Here is a 22,260-nt window from a genome sequence, read left to right as displayed (position 1 = left end):
GATGCTAGGCACCTGGTGAAATGCGAAGCTGAATGACTCTGATCCCTGCCCTCCATGTGAGAATACACCCTGAGCATCCTTGCTAACGTGCTGCCATGAGTGAACTTTTTCCTTACATGAGTGAGTCTGACCTCCCTCGGACAGGCCCCTGGGAAGTGCCTGCTATTTCTAGACTGGCGGTGGCCTTGTCAAAAGGCAGCGTTTTACAGAGGATATGATAAGGGCCTGTCAGCTCTCTCTCTTTTCATGGAAGAAAAACAGATTTGAAGAAAAGCCAGAAAGAAATCTGTGTGCCCTCATCAAACAGCATCTCAGCTTGCCTTCTATACTATTCTCTCTCTATAAAGGGTTCTGGTATCCTTATATACTCCTCTGGTTGTTTCTTTTGCTTTATTTAGGAAGCGTATCATACGTGTGATATATTAAAAATAAGCCGTCAAAGCTGCCATTTCTAAATGTTTACAATATGCTTAAAATTAGTGTGCTTCATCTTGCTCACTCGGCAAACTATGATGTCTAGCTAATTTCGAGAATCACAATACACATATGGTTAGTTTCAAAAAGGGGCCCTGTAGGGCTAAAAATGAGCCCCCCTCAACGATTGTCGTCACTTTCACTTGTACAGCCCACTGCCAGGCACTTGCTGAAATACAGAGATTTAAGACATGGTGACAGGTCCTCACGTTAGAATAAGGGAGTCGACAGCTTCTATTGTGCTTTTACATAATTTTGTGTGTGATCCATATATAAAAATAGGTAAAGCTGCTACTTTTTTCAACACTGCAGATGAGGGATCTGAAGCTCCGAGAGATTAAACAAGCATCTTGTAATCAAGCCCAGAGCTGGGAGGATCTGAGACAGATTTCTTCTCCTGAGTGGGCATCTATTCCCTTGCACAGTGGCCTCCACCACTGTTGCCACTAAAGCTGAGAATAAAAAGGTACATAAGGAAAATACGTTTACCAGCCCAGTGCTCTTTCTTCGAAATGTAGCAAATGATAAGTCGTTTCCTAAAGTAGCAAGCTACACTCAATAGTTTCTAAATGTGGCATAAAACCCATTCAGCTTTCTTTAAAAAGCAGGAAAAGAAAAGGGCCAATGTTGTTCGCCTCCTACAGGCTTGGCATACAATTCAGAGTGGAACATACACAACAAAGGCAGCCCTCAGATGCCTTGGCCTGCTCTCCTTCCTCTCTGAGAAAGAGTCTAAAACATTTCCAGAACATCCTTCTCCCTGACAAGAAGAACGGCCTGAAACATCATCACAACCCTTGCAGAAAGGAACGGCGAAAGTAAGAAGAGCCTCCTGCCACCTCTTGTTGCCTTTTCTGATTTACAGAGCTTGTTTACATACGGGACACAATTTCATCCTCACAACACCTGTGTGGGATTGCCAGGGCCCACCCCCTCAGCCTCCTCCCTTAACAGGTGAGGACACCAAGGCTTAGAGACCAGAGTCTGACACTCCCAAGGCTGCACGGCTGGCGAGTCATGGCTCCCTGCAGATGCTAAGCAAGCACAGAATGTTTTTACCCCCCTAGCCAGCCACTCAGGGCAGAATATTTCATCCCCTCACCTAGAAGCCAGCTTCAGCATCCTGGATTGTGAGCAAGGAGATCTGAGGGTGCTTCCAACAGGCAGCACAACCTCACTGTTCTCACCTGCAAAACTGGGAGGTTTGGCCAGATGACCTTTTGCTAAAATCCAACTCTAACGTGTAGCATTAAGCAAATCCATTGCATGGAGCGACAGCTGAACCATTTTGCATTTAATCGTGACAACTGTGGGGGAGGCAGCATATGCCATCAGTGAAATCAAGCACTTCTAGACACATTGGCCTACAAAATTGCTATTGCTGAATGGATTCAAAAAGTCCTATTTGGGAACACACAGGCCTCTGCAAGCTACCCAGACATCACAGAAGGAGATGAGGCTTTCAACCCAGAGATGCCCTTCCACTGACCTTGGCCATCTGACCTGGGGTAAAATGTAGATGTTCTGCCCCTTGCTGTACAGAGGTGTTGACATCCCTTGTGTGTTAGACGAATAATACACGAGCAGCTCATGATACATAATAAGCACCTCAAATGTGTGCTTCTTTCTCCTGGAAAGAGCAAAGGTTGAATAGAAAGGAAGGCTGAGTTTGCACAGGGACCTAATACCACCGTATCTGAGCCAGAAGAGGCCAAAGAATCAGAAGAAATAGGATACGTCATTTCTAACTTTCAAACTGGGATTGCAAAATAAACAGACCCAAAGATCTAAGTATGTTCATCTTTACCATTTTAAACCTAAACCTTTTGCAGGTGTTGGCCAACTAGGTGTACTCCAAGAACTTATACTCAAGGAGTCAACATATAGAGGAAGATGCCTATTTACAGATACGAAATGCCTGCCAGCCACCTGCAGACACGTGTGCGTCTATTAACACAGAGGTCTTATTGTGGCACCTACCTCTTTAACCCTAGCTGAGGAAGCATTATTTCCAGGCTGCCCTTCCACCACTTTCTGAACAACTTGCCCCTGTTACCAGGAGCAGGCCACACTCCTCCACCAGCCAACCTGCCACCCGAACACCAGATCGGTGTTTCTCAAACTATCTGTGGGGAGAGACCTGTTTTGTTTAAAAATTTCTTTTCAGTTTCCAAACCACTACGGCCTGATACTTTTATAAAATACAATAAAAATGAATTGCTAAGTCATAATTTTAAAAAAACAGAAAGCAGTAAGTGTTGGCTGGAGAAACTGAAACCCTCATCCACCGTGATGGGGACAAAAAAAGGCACACCCGCTGTGGAAAACAGTTCGTCAGTCCCTCAAAGCGTGAAACACAGAATGCTCATATGGTCCAGCAATTCTGCCCCGAGGTATAGACCCGGAAGAAGTGAAAACAGGTATTCAAACAAAGACTTGTGCACGAATATTCACAGAAGTGCTAGTCACAATACCAAAAAAAAAGGTGGAAACAAGCCAAATGTCCACCAACTGATGAACAGATAAAACGTGGTCTATCCATACAATGCAAACTTATTAGGCCATAAAAAGAAATGAAGTACTGACAGATGCTACAACTTGGATGAACCTTGAAAATGTTATGCTAAGCAAAAGAAGCCCGTCACAAAAGGTCACATATTGTATGATTCTACTTACATGAAACACCCATAAAAGGTAAATCCATCAAAACAGACAGCAGATTAGTGGTTACCAGGGGCTAGGGTAGGGACAACTGGGAGTAACTGCTTAATGGGTATGGGGCTTCCTTTTGGGGTGATGAAAATGCCTTGGACCTAGATAGAGGGGATGGTTGCCCAACATTGTGAATGCACTAAATGCCACCGAGTTGTACACTTTAAAATGGTTAATGGATAACTTTATGTTAGGTGGATTTTACTTTAATAAAAAAAGTAAAAAGCCAAAAAATCCAAGCCCCAATTTTTTTTATTAGATTTAACAGACATAAAATTGCTCAAACAAGTTGCAATGAAGTTTTTGTTTACTCTTAATTCCCTTATCTCTTCTTAGACCAGTGACAAAACATCCTCAGACCCACACCAGTCCGCAGCCCCCACTGCCCTGGATCCCATCCCATACTTGCTTATTCAGGGACACTGCCTTGTCCCCAACAGTTGCGCCCCCACACATACCTTGCACTAGCTCATTTTCTCTCTAGTGGATCACTCCCGTCAGCAAATAAACCTATTATATCTCCCTTCTTCACAAAAAGGGGAAAAGGACCTTCCTTGAACTCACCTCCCCCTCCAGTACGGCCCCATGTCAGCAAAACTCCTTGAAGAACTGTCTGTACTCACACCCCCAATCTTCTCTCCCACACGCTCCTGAGTGTACAGTCAGGCAGTGGTTCCCACCTCCCCACCACAGTGGCCCCTGGTCAAGGTCATTGATCATTTCTACCTTGCAACAGCCAATGGTCAATTGCAGCCCTCAACTCACCTGACCTACCAGCATTATTTGGCTATTCATGGAAACACTGTCGTTACTTGGCTTCAAAGACAACATTCACCCTCAGTTTTCCTCCTACCTCATCTGCTCCTTACTACTTTCTCCTTGGCTGGTCCCCATCGTGTGCCAGACCTCTCAACACTGGAGGCCCCAGGGCTCAATCCTCAGTCCTTTATTCCTCTCCACCCACACTCACTTCTCCAAGCAATCTCATCATATTAACTTCAAATAACATCTGTGCACTGAACTCTCAAGTTTTTATTTCCAGCAGGGGTATCTCCCCTCAACCTCAGACATCATACATCCAATCCCTACTTGACGATCCACTTGGACGACTCATGAACATTTCCAACTTAACATGTGCAAAACTAAACTCTGAATTCCCACAAACCTGTTTTTCCCATGGTCTTCTTTACCTCAATAAATGGAAACTCCAACTTTCTACTTAGGTAAAAAATTACGGCATCATCCTTCACTCTTCTGTTTCTGGCACATCACAAATCCGTCTGCAAATCTTACTGGTTCTATCTTCAAAATATATCTAGAATTCAACCACTTGTCATCTCTACCATACTCCCACCCTGACTAAGCCACTGTCATCTTTTGCAATTATTATTATTTTTTTTAAGATTGGCACCTGAGCTAACAAATGTTGCCAATCTTATTTTTTTTGTTTTTTTTTTTTTTGCTTTTTCTCCCCAGATCCCCCCAACACATAGTTGTATATTTCTTTGTTGTGGGTCCTTCTAGTTGTGGTATGTGGGACGATGCCTCGACATGGCCTGACAAGTGGTGCCATGTCCACGCCCAGGATCTGAACCGGCGAAATCCTGGGCCGCCAAAGCAGAGCGCGTGAACTTAACCACTCAGCCACCAGGGCCGGCCCCCGTCTTTTGCAATTATTACTGTAATTGCCTTCTAACTGGCCTCCCTGCTTTCACCTCGCATCTCTACAGGCTATCCTTAAACCATAACCAGAGGAATTTTAAAAACCAAAGGGACAAACACATCACTCCTTTGCTGGAAAACCTCCAATGACTTCCCATCTCACTTGAAATAAAAGGCAAAGTGCTGGCAATGGCTTACAAAGTCCTCCACCACTGGGCCCTGCCATCCTTCTGATCTCCGTCCTAACACTTTTCAGGATACGGAAAGGAGAGGGCATGGCTCCTAGCCTTTTTACAAAGAAAAAATTAAATAGTAGCAACACGGCAAAAGAAAACCTTGCCCTGTAATTCTTTCCCCCCTACATTCTATTTTCATGTTGCAATCTTCAGCAAAACCAGAGGAAAATCTTGAACTTGGACTCATTTCTTTAGATGGTAAAGAGAGGTTAAGCTTATCCTTAAGGAAACTAAAGAAAAATCGATTTAATGGACAAATTTATAGCTAAGACTTTAAAGAAAACGTTAAACCTACTGAAAAGTTTCTACAATTACTTGGAAGTCCTCACTTAGAATAATTGATACACTATTTGCAAATCATAACTTATTTATTAACACAACCAACCAAAGGACTTCAACTCAAATTTGATAAAACTGATGAATGTAACTGATAAATGGTTATCAGCCAGCCTTTGTCACCTCCTCACAAATGAAAACACTGATGTCCCATGCCCACCGCTGCACCCTGCCACGGCCCCACTTATCAGAAAGGCCTAACTTGCCCCAAAGTCGTCCTCACTTGTGTCAATCCTGATAATAAAACTGAGGATCCAACACCCCATAAGATGATCCTGGGGTGTTCTCGTTGACCCCCGAACACAACTTTCTCTTTCCTCTTCCCTTCCCAATCTGCTCTATAAAAATTTCTTGCAATGCGGAAGCCTCAAATAACAAATATTTGGAAGTCAGAAAGCCACATTTCTTTTAAAAATTACCTAAGATTTGGATTTTCTACTAATTCATACTCTCCTCCTGCATGACAATTCCCAAGTAGGCATCACTGAGATTTCACTGTACTTCTTCCTAGCTACCTGCTTATGCCTGAGGCTTGACCCTCCTAATGAATTATCAGTGAGTTAGAGGGGTACCACAAGGTTAGGCCTGAGGTCTCCTGACACCACACTTTCCAACGTACACATCGCCAGAAAAGTTTTAAGAAATCCTAGCTGTTAGTCACCCAGTTTTTCCCTAGGAACACTGGTGCCGCTGTCTCCTCTTTCCCAGACTGTAACCTCTTTCCTTCTGAGTCTTTTCCTTTTCTGCTATAAATTCAAATGCCTACTGCTGCTCTCCAAATTCGTTCCTCTCTGCTCTAATAAATTTCCTCTTATCTGTTGGTCTTACTGCCCTTCTCTGAATTTACACCTTTGTCTCAAGAATGCCAGTGCTTCTAAAAATAGTCCATTATTCCTGGAGCAAGAAACTCAGGCAATTCCTTCCTGAAAGCAGGTTTCTTTCCTAATTTTTTATATGAACAAACGTTTCTTTAACTGTTTCATTCTCTAAATTGTGCGCTGGCTCCATCAGACAAACAATGAGTTAGGATACTGACCTTTCAGCACTGTGTTTCCTTACAGAACAAGCTTACTTGAAAATACTACCTCATTCATTCATTCATTCATTCACTCAACCAATAAATAATAAATAAAAGGAAAAGGCATCATAGCAGGTAAGAAGGTATGTAAGATGTGTTCTCTGTCCTTAAGGAAGACACCATCTAGAAAACTATACAGAATCAAAAGCAGTATGAATGAAGGACCATATGGGCATACATTACATGGTATGAATATTTATAATACAGAATTATGCTTGTCCATTCCTGACAAAAAGTAATTATTAATAAAAGTCAAAGTGCAATCAACAACGTGTAACTTCGGTCTCTCTACAGTTCAAATTGATCAGTTCCCTTGACCTATATATTCCATATTAATGGAATCCTTTATTTTATTTTAGTGTAGTAAATAAAGCATAACTTGCCCAGCTTTTTTAGACTTCATTGTTTTGAATTTGGAAATGAAAGCATGGTTCTGACTCTCATTTTCTAACACTTCCTTTACAAAGAAAACAAGTTCTCTAGAGAGAGTCAAATTATTGAGAAAACAAACTTCTTTCATTTCGTACAGGGTAAGTTCTAGTAGTCACTTTCTCCACCAAGTCACTCAGTATTGCTCTGATTTCCACTTACTGCCTCAACTGTGTGTTTCTCATTTTCCTAGATCAAAATTTGATGCTTATACAGCCGGCCTGGTGGCACAGCGGCTAAGTTCACGTACTCCGCTTTGATGGCCTGGGGTTTGCCAGTTCAGATCCCAGGTGGGGACCTACACATTGCTTATCCAGCCATGCTATAGCAGGCATCCCACATATAAAAAATAGAGGAAGATGGGCAAAGATGTTAGGGCGGGGCTAATCTTCCTCAAAAAAAAAAAAAAGATGATGCTTATATATAAAGAGCTTAAAAACAGGGCCTGGAAACACAGCAGCCATAAAAGACCTGCCTATCATTGCAGCATAAATGTTGGGGAGAAGGTTAAACCCGAAGTTGAGGAATTGTATATTTCAAAGTACTTTGGTTCATTGAACAGTCATTTTTTATTTTAAAGCATTATATCAGAGTTATTTGCTACTGCACAAACTCTGAGGCCTATTGTATTAAAAAATGTTTTATTATGTTATTTTATTTCCTCCTCAAAAGACGAACACACATTCAATTTTAAAATGAGAAAATTTTGGAAAACAAGTATTCGATATACAGAAATTCACTTCACCAAAAATATCAGGACTTGAATCATATCTAAAATGCCCCTGTGTTTCTTACTGATCCTCCAGAAAATATACTTTTAGCTTCTGATGAGTCTCTCATCTTATTCTTGTGACTCTGGGCATCCAGAAAAGAGAAACATGACATTAAAAATCTGGCAAAGTGGGGCTGGCTGAGTTAGGCATACAAGTTCCGCTTCGGCGGCCTGGGGTTTGCCAGTTCAGATCCTGGGTGCAGACATGGCACTGCTTGGCACGCCATGCTGTGGTAGGTGTCCCACATATAAGGTAGAGGAAGATGGGCACGGATGTTACCTTAGGGCCAGTCCTTCTCAGCAAAAAAAAAAAAAAGGAGAATTGGCAGCACATGTTAGCTCAGGGCTAATCTTCCTCAAAAAAAAAAAAAAAAAGAGAAAAGTCTGGCAAAGCAAAACCATTCCATAACTGAACACTTTAGAGAATACTTATGTAAGATTTACACAGCAATAAACTTTCCAACGGCTCCTAACCAGTAAGCCATTAGAGAGGGCTGGAGACCCAGTGTTGGATGCTCATCCTCTCTCCACCCCAGATCTAGTCTGTGTAACTAGACACCTACCAGTTGCTTTGGCTTCCGCGTAAGAGGGGCCCTCCTCAAAAGTGAAGATCTGGGACACGCTCTGGCCCAGGTAGGAGGGAGGCGGGTAGTAAGAATGCATCCTGTACTGGGAACTCATTGCGTGACGGTTCTCGGAGTTTTTCATCTGCTTAAGAAAAAAGAAAGAATACATTGAGATCAAAGTTGCATTTTACAATTATTACAAGAAGCCTAAAGGTACAAACCCCCAGTTACAAAATGAGTAAGCCCTGGAAATGTAATGTACAGCATGGTGACTATAGTTAATACTACTGTGTTGCATTTTTAAAATTTGCAGAAAGTAGATCTTAAAAGGTCTCATCACAAGAAAAGAAAAGTTTGTAACTATGTGTGGAGATGGATGTTAACTAGACTTACTGTGGTGATCATTTCACAGTATACACAAATAACGAATCATTCTGTTGTATACCTGAAACTAATATAATGTTTTGTCAATTATATCTCAATAAAAATAAATTTATTTTTTAAAAAAAGAATTGCCTAGGGCCCAGCCCAGTGGTGTAGCGGTTAAGTTTGCGCACTCCACTTTAGCGGCCCCGGTTTGCCAGTTTGGATCCTGGGCATGGACCTACACACTACTTATCAAGCCATGCTGTGGCAGGCGTTCCACATACAAAGTAGAGGAAGATGGGCACAGATGTTAGCTGAGGGCCAGTCTTCCTCAGCAAAAAGAGGAGGATTGACAGTGGATGTTAGCTCAGCGCTAATCTTCCTCAAAAAAGAAAAAAAGAAGAATTGCCTAATTCTTTAAATTAAGAGGATAACCTATTAAAGTTGGAAGCATCCTCAACCACAAATCTGCCCCTCCAGTGCACTGGTCCTAGAAATATTAGAAGGTGCATTCTGAAGGTGCCTTTTCTACCTTGGGGTCCCCTCTAAAGAACCCCTAAAATTCCAGGTGATCATTTGATGTTCAGTTAATAAGTACTAAAGAGAACAGAGTCATAGAGAGGGAGCAGGTCTGCTTAGGAGCCAACGTAACCCGCTGTAACACTGAGCAGCCTGTTTGACAAGTTAACTTCCTCACGTGTTTTCTCATGTGTGAAACTGTCGTCTTATCTTGGTTACCTTACAGCATTCATATAGAGAATATTTTAAAAAACAAACAACATGTAAACTGTGAGTGAGGGCATGGGTAAGCTGTTGTCATCAGCATGATGCCATGCTGGATACTGTCACTCGGCGTCCCTCCCCACCCCCTTCTATGCTTTTCCTTGCAGCAAGGAAGGGAATCTGGGATCTCTGTGTCCCGGGCTCTCCTGTCATCAGGGTTCTGCAGGTGATGTGGATTTTGGAACAAGACATGGAGTGAGGCCTGGAAGGCAGAAGAGAGGGCAGAAGGGAGGCACATGCCGCCCCTCCAGCAGCAGTGGCAGCTGACGTTCGGCAGTCATGCATTTTTCCGGCAATCAGACCCTGCCTTTGGGATTGTGGGGCATCTTTTACATAAGAAGCAGTCCCCACAGCTTCTTGACCTCTCGCTCAAAGCTAAGGAGATGCGACCTGAAAGCACAGAAGGGGCCCTGATTTCTGCTTTCTCGGCCCTTCCTGGCTACTTCCACAAACATCTAGAATTATTCTGTTCTCTCCTCAGACTCTAGTACAGACTCTGAGCCTTAAACACGTGATCCTATCTTCACAGTAAGAACAGCTGGACTTCGATTATTTATACTGCCTTTGAAAAACTACATTTAGATGGTACAAACTTTCTTTTTAAAAAGCCAATCTAAGGGACTGTTCAGGATAAACGAATTTTGCTCAAGGATTAAGGAATAATTTCGAAATCATGTTTTTGAATCAAATCTTTACAAGGCTACCTGATAAAGAAAATAGTAGTAACTTGACAGAGCCTGGCAGGAGAAAATTAAGTACTGGGCTTATTCAAGATTTTCTATGAATACCTAAATTTTGGACAATATCCCAAATAATACAGGCCTAAGTGTACTTCGACTACTCTGGCAGTGCTTGGTGGAAAGGCCTAAGTCCCCGATTTCCGCGTGCTCATTTGAGGAGCTCATTTTTGACCCTCCCAACTGCTCCCAGCGCAACTATCTTCTGATGCGTGGATTATTCTTGCAGAAGCAAAGAAGACTCCATCCCACCTGATTACTTCCTCTCAAGTGAAGTTTATCTGGCAGTTCCCTTTATCCTTTCTAGTTTGTTTTTCTGAAGCACATAAAATGGTATCTCTTCTAGCTTAATTACCCAATTTTCATTTTCCACCATCGTATAAATCCTTACTAAATAAGATGGCTAGCCAGCTATACCAGAAATAGCCAAAGGGGAAAACTGGCTGCCTTAATGAGTGAGTGCAAGTTGGGAGGGTCATTAAGGGGCCGTGAAATCCTTTAAGAGGGAAGCGGTGATCAATGCTCAGTTTACTGCACAGAGCCTAGTTATCAATTAGATCAGTGCTTTCCAGCCTCTCCGAACGTGCATATAAATAGCCTAGGGATCCTGTTAAAAAGTAGATTCCGATTCAGTAAGTCTATGGTGGGGCCTCCAGAGTCTGACATGCTCCCAGGAGACGCTGATTCTGCTGGCTCACAAACCTTGCTTTGGTCACAAGGAACTAGGATACATGATCCTGTCTCTCATACTTAGTGCCTGCAGGGGCCCATGACCAAAGGTGGACCTTCTAAAAAACTCTTTTAAACAATTGTTTACAACCATCCACTTTCCATCTGAATTGAGGGATGGTGGAAATGATGTAAATAGCATTTTTAAATTTTTATTGTTTTTCTTTTTATACATGAAATTCCCCGGAGCTTTTTTCCAGGAGTCTTCCACCGTCTAGAACTGCTGCAAAGTAATAACAAACTCAAACATATTTTGCGTTAAAGAGCCATTTCTGCCTCTGTAGTCTTCCCTCAAGTCAATTATACAGCCTAAGCAATGAACATTTAAGTACGTATGAAGCGCCATAATATAAATGACAGAGATGGGGCCAGCCCTGTGGCCAAGTGGTTAAGTTCCCACGCTCCGCTTCGGCGGCCCAGGGTTTCGCTGGTTCACATCCTGGGTGCGGACATGGCCCTGCTCATCTGGCCACGCTGAGGCAGCATCCCACATGCCACAACTAGAAGGACCCACAACTAAAAATATACAACTACGTACTGGGGGGATTTAGGGAGAAAAAGCACAAGAAAAATAAAGAAATAAAAATAAATAAATGACAGAGCCTCTCCCTTCTGGGTGCTGAGTTGGCCACATCGCCTTCCTGTTTGACAATATCTTTGAGTCAGTTCTTCAAGGAAAATGCTTTTCAATTTTCCCCATGTACAAGAAAACAGAGGATATGAGCCTGCAGGCTCTGCAAAATGCCGGGTTTTTCTCTTACTATGAATTTTGTATAAATCTCTTTTCAAAATATTTGAAAAATGTTTACTGTGAGTCTAGAGCAGGAGTCAGCAAACTTTTTTCTGTAAACAGCCAAATAGTAAATATTTTAGGTTTTGCAAGCCACAGGGTCTCTAGACTATTGGTAAATGGATGGGCGTGGCTGTGTTCTAATAAAACTTTATTTATAAAAATGCACCCTGGCTCTCAACCTTCACTCCCACTGAAATAGAAAGAGGGGACCCAGCACCGATGCCTGGGCCCCACCCCTAGACCATCTGATGTCACCAGGCTGGCATGTGCCCTAGGCCTTGAGTTTTCTCAAAGCTCCCCAGGTAATTTTACTGTGACACCAAGATTGAGAACCAGTTCTATTCTATTCTAGAATAGATTCTATTCTAGTTCTATTCTAGAACTGCCTACATACTTCCCACACCCCGAGAAGTACGAAATCCCAACACGCCCAGGATTAACTCAAAAATGCAAAAGGTTAGGTCTGACAAACAGACAGGTCAACTGCTGTCAATCCCAGCGTGTACGTTATTTGAAAAGAGATTCAGATAAACTATGGAGTTCTTTTTTCCTTCTTTTGACTAAAGCTTACAGGAAAACAAACACAATTTCAAATCCATGCATGTGTTTATTTTTCACTTAATTCTTTTTCTGTGTTTTTAGAAAGCACCAAGCAACAAAGATTATTTAGAAACAGGAATTGAGTTATTTGAACTTACACATTCAATTTCCCCAAGATCACTGAGCTATAAAAGACTTCCAGGTAGAGAAGAGATGCAAAGGTCAGACTCCATGTGAGGTTCTTAAAAGGTGAACTTACAGAGGCCATCCACCACTCCAGCTACATCCAACTCGAAGAATAATCTGCAGATAACCCTCCATGTAACAACTTGACCATAAGAAAGAAGGATGGTTCTATGTATTTCTAAGTGCCTGAAGAAACCTCTGAAACATGAAGTTAACATCAAATTATGATTCGTCCAGAAAAGGGCGTGGCAGAATGCGATTTAAAATTCTAGATCACTTTTTGCTCTCTTCCAACAACAAAAAAAATCACAGTCCTACTACTTTTGGCTTAGACAAGATGAGTAAATAAGGAAACCTTTGAAACGCGTTTTACTTTAAACCAGTAGTACTCAGCTGGGGGCAGTTTGTCTCCAGGGGACATTTGTCAAAACCTAGAGACACTGGATTATGACAACTAAGGGAGGGGGTATGTTACTGGCATCCAGTGGGTAGAGGCCCAGGGATGCTGCTAAACACCCTACAATGCACAGGACAGCCCCACAGCAAAGGATTACCCAGCTCAACACTTCAATAGTGCCCAGACTGAGAAAAGTTGCTTTAAACTAACCTAACACTACCCCCTTGTGCTCAGTCCCTCGCCTCCAGCTAAAATAGCAAAGTTCCATGGAGGGACAGAAGTCGCAGACAAATTAAAGGAACAGTTCAGTTCTGCTAAAAAGATATAATCTTTTTCCTTTACACAATGCTGACTTGTTTCTTAAGATTTTATTTTTCACTCCTTTAAATTAAGCAAACAAACCAAGTAAAACCTAAAAAAAGGATTCCAGGTGAATTATGCCTACTATTATTATTAGCATGTGGTAGCTGGCAAGGAGGATGTTTTATAGTCTTATTACTCACCCCAAGTCTCTGAACCAGAGGATGACCCGCAGAGAGGAGCTGGGCTGGCAGAGAACGTGCACGGTGTTAGTATTAACCCCGGAGGAAAACCTCAGGGCTTTGGGTTTTTATTTTATTAAACTGTTTGAGAACATACAGCACAATAAATCTGAACCATAGCTCTCCTTTATATACACCCGTCACCTTTTTTTACAGTAACAATAAAATCTCAACAAAACATAGAAATGTTAGAACCCACTTCCTTTAAAAAGAATTCCTAAATACTATTCATGACCTGTTATCTGTCTATTAACGCTTCAGATAGGAAGAGAGTCTGTTCTTACACTGAACTGGCCACTCCATCTAGGTAATGGCTGAAAAGAGATTCCTGAAGACCAAACTGTTGTCTAGTTGTTTACTGAGCGTGGCGCAGCTGCTCAGGATGCCAACTGAAGAAGAAAGGGAACGGTCTTCACGAGAAGAGTGACGGTTAGGACAAATTCCTAACTGCAAAATCCGACGGTGAAACGGAGAACGTGAAGATCCCCGTGGCACTGACACGTGGCTCACACTCTTTTAAACTCTGCGAAAGTTGCATTTGGGACAAGCCTTTGGTTTTACGAACAGAAAGCTTTTTTAAGAAGAAGGCAGGGCGCATCACACGCTGTGGTAAATTCTTGGTCTCCTGGTGATGCTAAGAGTGAGGGTTGGGGATGACTTTTGCCCTCATTAAAGGACTTCTTTAGTTGTAATAAAAGCTTCTTTTCAAACTCTCTGAATGGGATGCCTGTCCCCACGCTCTCCTAATCACACACTGTGTGCCCTCCTGGTCCACAGACCTTCCCTGTGCCAGGGACCCCCCCCCCCACACACACACACCTGCAAGTGCCCACTCACCTCCTGAAATGCCTGGCTCCTCCCCTGGGAGTCCACACCTCACAGCTGCAAGGAATTATTCTTAAACACACAGGCTAGAAATGATTGCTATTATGCACAGCTTTCAGAGATGACCGGCACACCAACAGGCCACATGCTAAGGCATGTGACACAGGCGATTCCCTAGGACTACAATACTTCCTTCCTCGCCTGTCCCTCTGGTCCTCTGGAGGTCAGTCCTCTCTCCCCTAACTTCTTCCTAACCTTGCTTTCTCTTAGGTGCTCAATCTATGGAAAGCCCTCTCCTCGCTAGAGAGAGAAAGAGACAAGGAGACTGAGAGAGGGAGACTGGACTTGTAAGGACTCAGGCCCTCGTAAGGGATTCCCAGAAAGCCTGGGTGGGCTCCTTCAAGGAGCCAGGGGGAAGGTGCTGAGCTGGAGGGTCAGCACGTAGACGCTGGGGAGCATAAGAGCCGTCTGCCCACAGACGGAAGGGATGCTCTTCCTCCCCAGAGAGGAGGTGGGAGGGGACACAAGGAGAGAGAAGACAGGAGGAGGATGCTCATGCAACATGGCAGAGAGGACAAACCATTCAAGAAATGACACATCGAAGATGTTTGAAGTCTAAAACCCCAAAGCTTCAGTAAGTCTGTGACACATGAAAGGCAAACCAAACTTGTGTGGGTGGGCTCTGCGAAAAGGATTGAAGAAAAGCTAAATTCCAGGTTGGATTAATATCAGAATAGATTTTAAAAACATAAAAAACAGCCGAGAGGATGAACCACAGAGAAAAACAGAAATCCTCGGAGAGCACGGAACAGGGAGTCATATCACTCACAAGCGTGTGTAAACTTGGTATGAACTTTAAGGATGGAAACTGTGTCTGATAGCAGTATTGTGTTTATTAGTGGTCCATTTTGTTCGTCCTTACTAAAAAACAATTAAGATGTGAATATTTCCACATTTTAAAAAACCCAAATTAATTTTTTAAAACTTGTGTCGCTTAATTGGTTGTCTTGACCATCCGCATCCCGGTACTGACAGAACAGAGTTTACTCCTCCAGATAACGTTTTACAAAATGCAGCATCGCCACCCTTTTGTGGGTCCAAAAATAGGTCAGAGGGTTGCAATCGACATATATATTTTTAAGAATAGTATGGAAATGAATGGAATGAAACAGAATAGAATAAAATGGAATAGAAATACGAGAATTTACTGTATACAGTATAGGTAAGAACTGTTCTATGAAACTTTTCATTTTGTGTTTTTGTGTATGTATAAATATATACTGGATCACAATATAAAACATTTCTTACTGTGGGTCTTGATCTAAAATGTTTGAAAGAAACCGATGTATATAAATCAGGTAAAGGAAAGCAAGGACCTTTAAAATTGGTACATAGTAAGAAAAAGCCAATTTTAAGAACAGTTCCTTTTCCTGGAACCTGGAAGGGTTCGATACATTTAAGGGGCTCACAGAAGAGAGAGGGGCCATCCGTTTGGACACAGTCTCCAGCTGGGACCAGCCCAGCGCCTTCCTCATTTTCCCAAATCACAAATCTATATGCAGGATTTTCTAGCTCCAGGCTCAGAAACTTACATTTGTGTGATTCACTAATCTAAAACACAAGCCCGGACTTCCCAACTGAGGTCATACAGAGGCAGGCAGCATGATGGGCGTAAAAGCCAACAGGCAAGAGCTTCAGTAAAAGAGCTGGTCTGGTGGCACAGTGGTTAAGTTCACACACTCCACTTTGGTAGCCTGGGGTTCACAGGTTCAGATCCTGGGCACAGACCTACACACCACCATCGGGCCATGCTCTGGCGGCATCTCACATACAAAATAAAGGAAGACTGGCACAGATGTTAGCTCAGGGCTAACCTTCCTCAAGCAAAAAGAGGAAGATTGGCAATAGATGTTAGCTCAGGGCCAATCTTCCTCACAAAACAAACAAACAAAAAGAGCTGGTGGAAGAGGGCATGAAAAAGTTTATATTTTTAAAATTGGGTTAATAACTATCCAGACACAGGACTCTCGACTCTCTCTAACAGGCTGAGTCTCTGAAAGCATTACCTAACACTTCTTAAGACAGATGGAAGGGGCTTGTAATGATGTCATTCTTAACGCAACTTTCCTGAGAAATGGAAGGACTAATGGAATTTCAGAGGAAAAAAACGAGCATCTATTCAAAGATACTATAGAGACTTATCCTGTTATTTCATGGAGTCCTCATAACGTAATCATCGTTAACATAGAAGAAACTGCTCAAAGAGACGGAATAACTTAGTTCTGCTCACAACGGGATTAAGCAGAGAAGGCAGGATTCAAAGCAATTCAGTCTCAGAAGCTTCTATTTTAAATTAAGATACCTGCTTATATAAAGACCTATTCACTGCCTTTGGCTTTTGACTACTCTTTACATTTTCACTGCTTCAAGATCAAATAAGAAACTTTTTTTTTTTTCTGGAGACTCTGAAAATGAGAAGAAAAGATGCTTGTAACCACACATGCAGGAACTTTGATTTTTGGACGGAACTATCCGAGGGATCCATATCTGTTCCCATCTTGATGGACAAACTTAATTAACCTTTGCTACTCTGTCCCAACCTACTGGTGGAGACAAAACTAGTGACCCACAAACAATATGCTACCATCAGAATCAGAATGGCTGTGACGCCAAGAGAGATGGCTCTATCAGCACTATCGGGAAATAAGCCACTTGGATCAGCCGCTCTAAGAAATATGGGTTATAGTCATGTCACACATGAGCTGTCAGAAACATTAGGATACTTTTAGCATCAATCAGCAGTGTGAAGGGTATCTTATGAGTACTGAACATGACATACTGCTGGGAGGGCAAGGTGAGACTGTCTGGGGCCACCTTCTAAGTGTAAGCACACACACTCACATACTTTACACGCACTGGTATGAAAATCTGAAGGCAGGCTGGTGCCCGCAGATGGGCACATCTAACTCACGGTGGGTTAGTGGCACGGAAGGGCCCTTCCCACTTCGAAACCATGATGGAGAGAGTCCACCTCTAAGTAACCAAAACGACACAAGAATGAACCCAAATCTGTTTCTCTAACATACACAGAAGTGCGAGTGTGTGTGTGTGTGTGTGTGTGTGTGTGTGTGTGTGTCTGGGACCACACTTGAGAGCCATATGTGTAGTGCCTTAAATTTGGTTAATGCCATCAAGACACAGGACTCTCCTCCACTCTCTCTAACATGTCAAGTCTCTGAAAACATTACATAAGATATGTTATGTCTTATAAAATCTTACATCTGCCATAAGATACAAGAAAATCTTATATAACACTTCTCAAGGCCTCATACAAGGAAAACCAAGAACTTTGCGCTGCCCTATGAAGAAGGCAGAGATCCACTGGCAATGAACATGCCCTCAGCAGTCAGGCACACCCAGGTCCAAACTCCAGCTTCCCCACTTACCGGCTGTGTGATACCGGCAGGTTATTTCGTCTCCCTGAGCCTCAGCTTCCTCACCCACAGAGGGGCTCCCAACCCCTGACACGGCTGTGCTTAAGGGTGAAGCAGAATATGAGACATAACAGGCCCAGCCCCATAAGGCTGTTCAGTAACTGTCCTGTCGCATCCTCCCCTTCTCCTCATGGGGCCTCCTGCTGTGGGAGCATCAGTGGGAGGGTGGTGGCCACACTCGAGGACCCTTCTTTTGGGTTTGTTACCAAATACCTCCGAGCCCTATCACGGGTACATCAGGAATCCAGTAACAAAGAGGGAGACAGGAAAACCTGCCCACGGCATACTTCAAAAATTATCGTAAGTATATGTTCTGTTTGCTATTTGAAAGAAAAATCCATTCTCTGAAATTTTCCTACTTTTCAACCTTAAAAAGTTGAAAAACAAACTCAAGATCCTACAGTGACGCTATCTAACACAGAGAGAGAAGAGGGTCTTTAACAGTTTTTGCTTTTCTACCATTACTTAAGACATGAAATTACTATGTCTGCCTTCCTTCTCTCCGTATTGGCTAATAATAACTGGGATTTGCCAAAAAGAATGTCTGTGAGATGAACTGTGATGAAAGAGGGTGTGAAAAATAAAATGAGGAGATAATCCCTTTTTCCTTGTTTCTCAGTCTTCGTATAAAGCCCCCTCCCAGGACGCTGTGCACCTACCTCAAGGGTGATGCTCACAGGATCACCATATACCAAGGAGGGGGTGCTGAGAGCAACCCATCCTGGGTGCAGGCCATAAGGGGGGGGGGGGGTCACTCTTTGTAGAGAAGTTCTAAAAATAATAAAGCTTACTAAGCCAATCTGCCTTTATTGTTTTTATTTTTATTTTTGGTGAGGAAGATTGGCCCTACCGCCAATCTTTTCGCTTGAGGAAGATTGTCCCTGAGCTAACATCTGTGCCAATCTTCCCTTATTTTGTAGGTGGGATGCCACCACAGCATGGCTTGAGGAGGAGTGTGTAGGTCCACACCCAGGAACCAACCCCACAAACCCCCAGCCGCCAAAGTGGAGCACACAAACCCAACCATGCGACCACTGGGATGATCCCTAAGCCAATCTGCTTTCATCACCATACAGCAGCAATTCTAAATTATGATAGAATATTTGTCCTTGCCCCACCTTGTCCCACCCCTTGGCATGCCACTGCACAGGGCCCACCTTTCCACAGGCATCACCACCCTCCCTGGGAAATCTCCAGACTGATCACAACACTGATTAGAGAATTAGAATTACGCATGTCCTGTAATTCTTTCTCATCCGTTCCACTGTGAGCTGGGACGTGAGAGTCTGGATAGTCTGGCACAGTCCTGGGCCCAGAGTGGCACTCGATAAATGAATGATAATGAATGAGTGAAGGGGTTTCCTACATTCACTCTGTAATAAGCTGGAGATTTTCTTGTAACCCTATTCTTTTTATTTTTCTACTATCACATTCATATGTCATATAGTTTTTAAAACATAGGACAAATCAGCCTGTCATGCGTTCCCTTGATTTTAGTCTTTAGTCAACTAATGAGGGACAGACACCTAACAAGCCAGAGAAATAGGACTCCCAAGAAATGTGAGAAACACTCATCCACGTACTTATTCTGAAAAGCAACTAATTTTATATCATATTCTTATCCACAGAGGAAAAACAGCAAGCTAAGAGGGCAAACATAAATAGCTAAGATTTTGGCCACCAGTCCAACCAAATCAAACCTGAACGCTTTCCAAAGCTGTAATCTAATTATCTAATTTGCAAGCCGATACAGAATCCCCAAATGACCGTATTATTTACTAACCTGACACTGCTGTGGCAGGGATCAGGCTGTGTAACAATCTCGCAAAAGACTGATGACGTATTTCTTTCTGCCTCCAATTGAATTGTGGAGCAGTCCCTGGAGCACACTAGCCCTTTCCAGGGCTTTCCAACTCAGTTCAGATCCCACTAAACTCATGGAAGAATGGAAATGAACCCACAGGACAGCCCAGCATTTACTGGAGTCTCCCAAAGAGTTCTAAGAATCTGAGGTTACACTCTATCTGGATTTCCTGGGATGTTACTGGACGGCTTCACCAGGCTGAGAAGACCATCCCTTAGGATGTCCAGGGCCTGGCCCCCTCCCCTCCATCTTCTCTCAGAATCAGGGCTGCCTTTCCCAGTACCTGCGTTTCCAGAGGCAAGTTCCACTCTCTTCTGTAATCCACACATTTTCAACCAAAACACTCGGCAAAAAGGACTCTACGGCGCACTGCTGTAGTGAAGAAGCATTCCCCAGGCCCACCTCTCACCATCTGTCTGAGTTCAGCCTTTAAAATGCCGACCACCTCCCTCCTCTTTGGTACCAGACCAAGAGCCACCAGGAATATGGTCACAGCAGGTACCGAGTCCTACAAACCACTGCCCTTGCTGCAGGATCAACAGCACGCAAGTCATTAAACTTTCATCATGTGTGAAACAGAACAGCAATTCCTTCCAGAAAAGGTGTAATAAAAATCAGATGACAGCTGTCGTGATCATCACTCGTAATCATCTAGAATGAGATAAAATAGCAATTCCTTTGTGAAAGTGCATGTAAATAAGGGGGTAGTTTAGAAACAGAGAACTGGATGGCATTCATCCGGGCTACACAGCTCGAGGGTGACAGGTGGCTGGAGACCTACTGCTGCCCCTCCCAGCGTCTCCTGGCAAACAGAAGCTTTCTCCCTGCAAGGCTGAGTAGGTTGTGAAGGCCCAGGAGAACTGGGTTTATTATTTCTCCTTAAAAGAGAAGAAGCTGATGAGGAATTATGTTTCTGAAGAGAAAATTACAGATGTGGCTAAGACTTGACAAGCCACTTAAGGGAAAGTTCATAGCAGAGGCAATGTGACCCCCAACCTCGAGGAAGCCTCACACTTCACTGGCTTTAAACTTCCAGTGGTCTAGAGTGACTTTCACATTTCTTTAAACGCCAAGAGTCTCCAAGACTGGCCTTCTGACCCGGCAGGGCCAATCCCTGTGTCCCCACTGTACCAGAAGGAGGGACCTACTTGGGGTACATGAGAAGGAGGCCCACAAATTGCTGGGCTAGCACGAGAGCGTTTACAGGGCTGCGATAAAAAGGAAGGGAGGGGCCAGTCAGGTGGCACAGTGGTTAAGTGCGCACGTTCCGCTTCAGCAGCCCAGGGTTTGCCAGTTCGGATCCCAGGTGTGGACATGGCACCACTTGGCAAGCCATGCTGAGGCAGGAGTCTCACACATAAAGTAGAGGAAGATGGCCACGGATGTTAGCTCAGGGCCAGTCTTCCTCAGCAAAAAGAGGAGGATTGGCAGCACATGTTAGTTCAGGGTTAATCTTCCTCAAAAAAAAAAAAAAAGGAAGGGAAAGACCAAAGCACTCTGCCCCAAGGAGTCAAGCTGAGAGCGAAGTCAACACACCTGCTAAAAGCAGCATCCTCAGGACCCTGGAGAACTGTGCTGTTGTCATGGTGACACAAGGATGGGTGCAGTGGTTTCCAGACTTCAGACTAGTCAAGTTTTTTTTTAAAGGGTGGGGAGACACAAATAGTCTCATCAACTTTTTATATTGCTGAGTAAGGGCATTTATGAAAAAAGAAATCCTGCCCTCTAATAGGATCATCATTTTATTTAAAGGAAAAAAAAAAGTCGGAAGGTCACAATCTCAATAAAAACAATTTTTTTGAATGGAATAATTTAGTTTTAAGAAAAACCCACTTGTCCTTATTCCCCTCATTTCTCTGTAAACTAGCACAGGTAACATCTTGCATAGATGACAGTGAACTCCTAGACACATTCCCAGTAAAATAAGGAAAAACAGGACAACCAGCATCCTCTACTGGGATCTAACCTGAATAACCCACTAAAAACATAAATTAGAACTGGAGGTATTTAGGGGGAAGAAAAATGTCAGTATTAATATTTTTCTATGAAATGACTAACCTAGAAACCCCAAAACGAGCAACTATAAAATTACTAGATTAAACGGTTCACAAAAGTGGCCAGATACAAAATAAATACACCCCATCATGGCAACAGAAGGAGCATACCCCTTTCAGTCATCAACAGAAATTTAGGTCTGTATAAGTCCCCTTTAAGGAACCAAATTATCATTGTTAGCCCTAATAGCCCAAGGCAAATACCATATCTATTTTAATTCCCTTTTTCTGAGCAAAGAAATTACTTTAAATCTTTTAAACTGAATATGTCTTATAAATTCCTCTTGTATCTGCTTGCAAACTTGGCCAATGCGTCCTTCCAGAGGAAAAAGCCAGTCAGTGTCTGTCCACCAACAGAGAGTGACCAATAACCCGTCTGCTCTAAAAAGGGGAGCCAGGGTTAGTTTAACCTGTTGATGACATGGGTGACGGGACTGGCAGCCCAGGGGACCACAAGATTGTCTGTAGAGAGAGCACCTGACAGGCTGAGGCGGCCCGAGTTCGGGGCCTGGCTTTCCTTTAGCAGCTGTGGTCCTCAAGCAAGTCACTTCAACATTCTCAGCCCAGAACTACCCAGGAGGCTGAGGCGGCCAGATGCACCTAATCCTGGGGGCCCTGACAGTACAGCTCGGTGGTCTGAGGGGAGCACAGAAATTTATCTGAAGTCCCCTATTTCATCTTAAAA

At 43.2% G+C, this 22,260-nt stretch overlaps 1 protein-coding gene across 1 annotated transcript in view; it reads right to left on the bottom strand.

Annotated features, from left to right (window-relative positions):
- The window catches only part of DMRT1 (doublesex and mab-3 related transcription factor 1), a 101,641-nt gene that overhangs the window by 34,221 nt on the left and 45,160 nt on the right, over positions 1-22,260 (bottom strand). Inside the window, exon 5 of the mRNA XM_070495695.1 lies at positions 8,263-8,407. Coding sequence (XP_070351796.1) covers positions 8,263-8,407 — 145 coding nt within the window. The remainder of the gene's footprint in view (positions 1-8,262; positions 8,408-22,260) is intronic.

The sequence above is a fragment of the Equus asinus genome, chromosome 23 (assembly GCF_041296235.1).
Source record: "Equus asinus isolate D_3611 breed Donkey chromosome 23, EquAss-T2T_v2, whole genome shotgun sequence".
Lineage (NCBI taxonomy): Eukaryota > Metazoa > Chordata > Mammalia > Perissodactyla > Equidae > Equus > Equus asinus.
The sequence above is the reverse complement of the archived record's forward strand: the minus strand, read 5'-3'. Positions and strand labels throughout refer to the sequence as shown.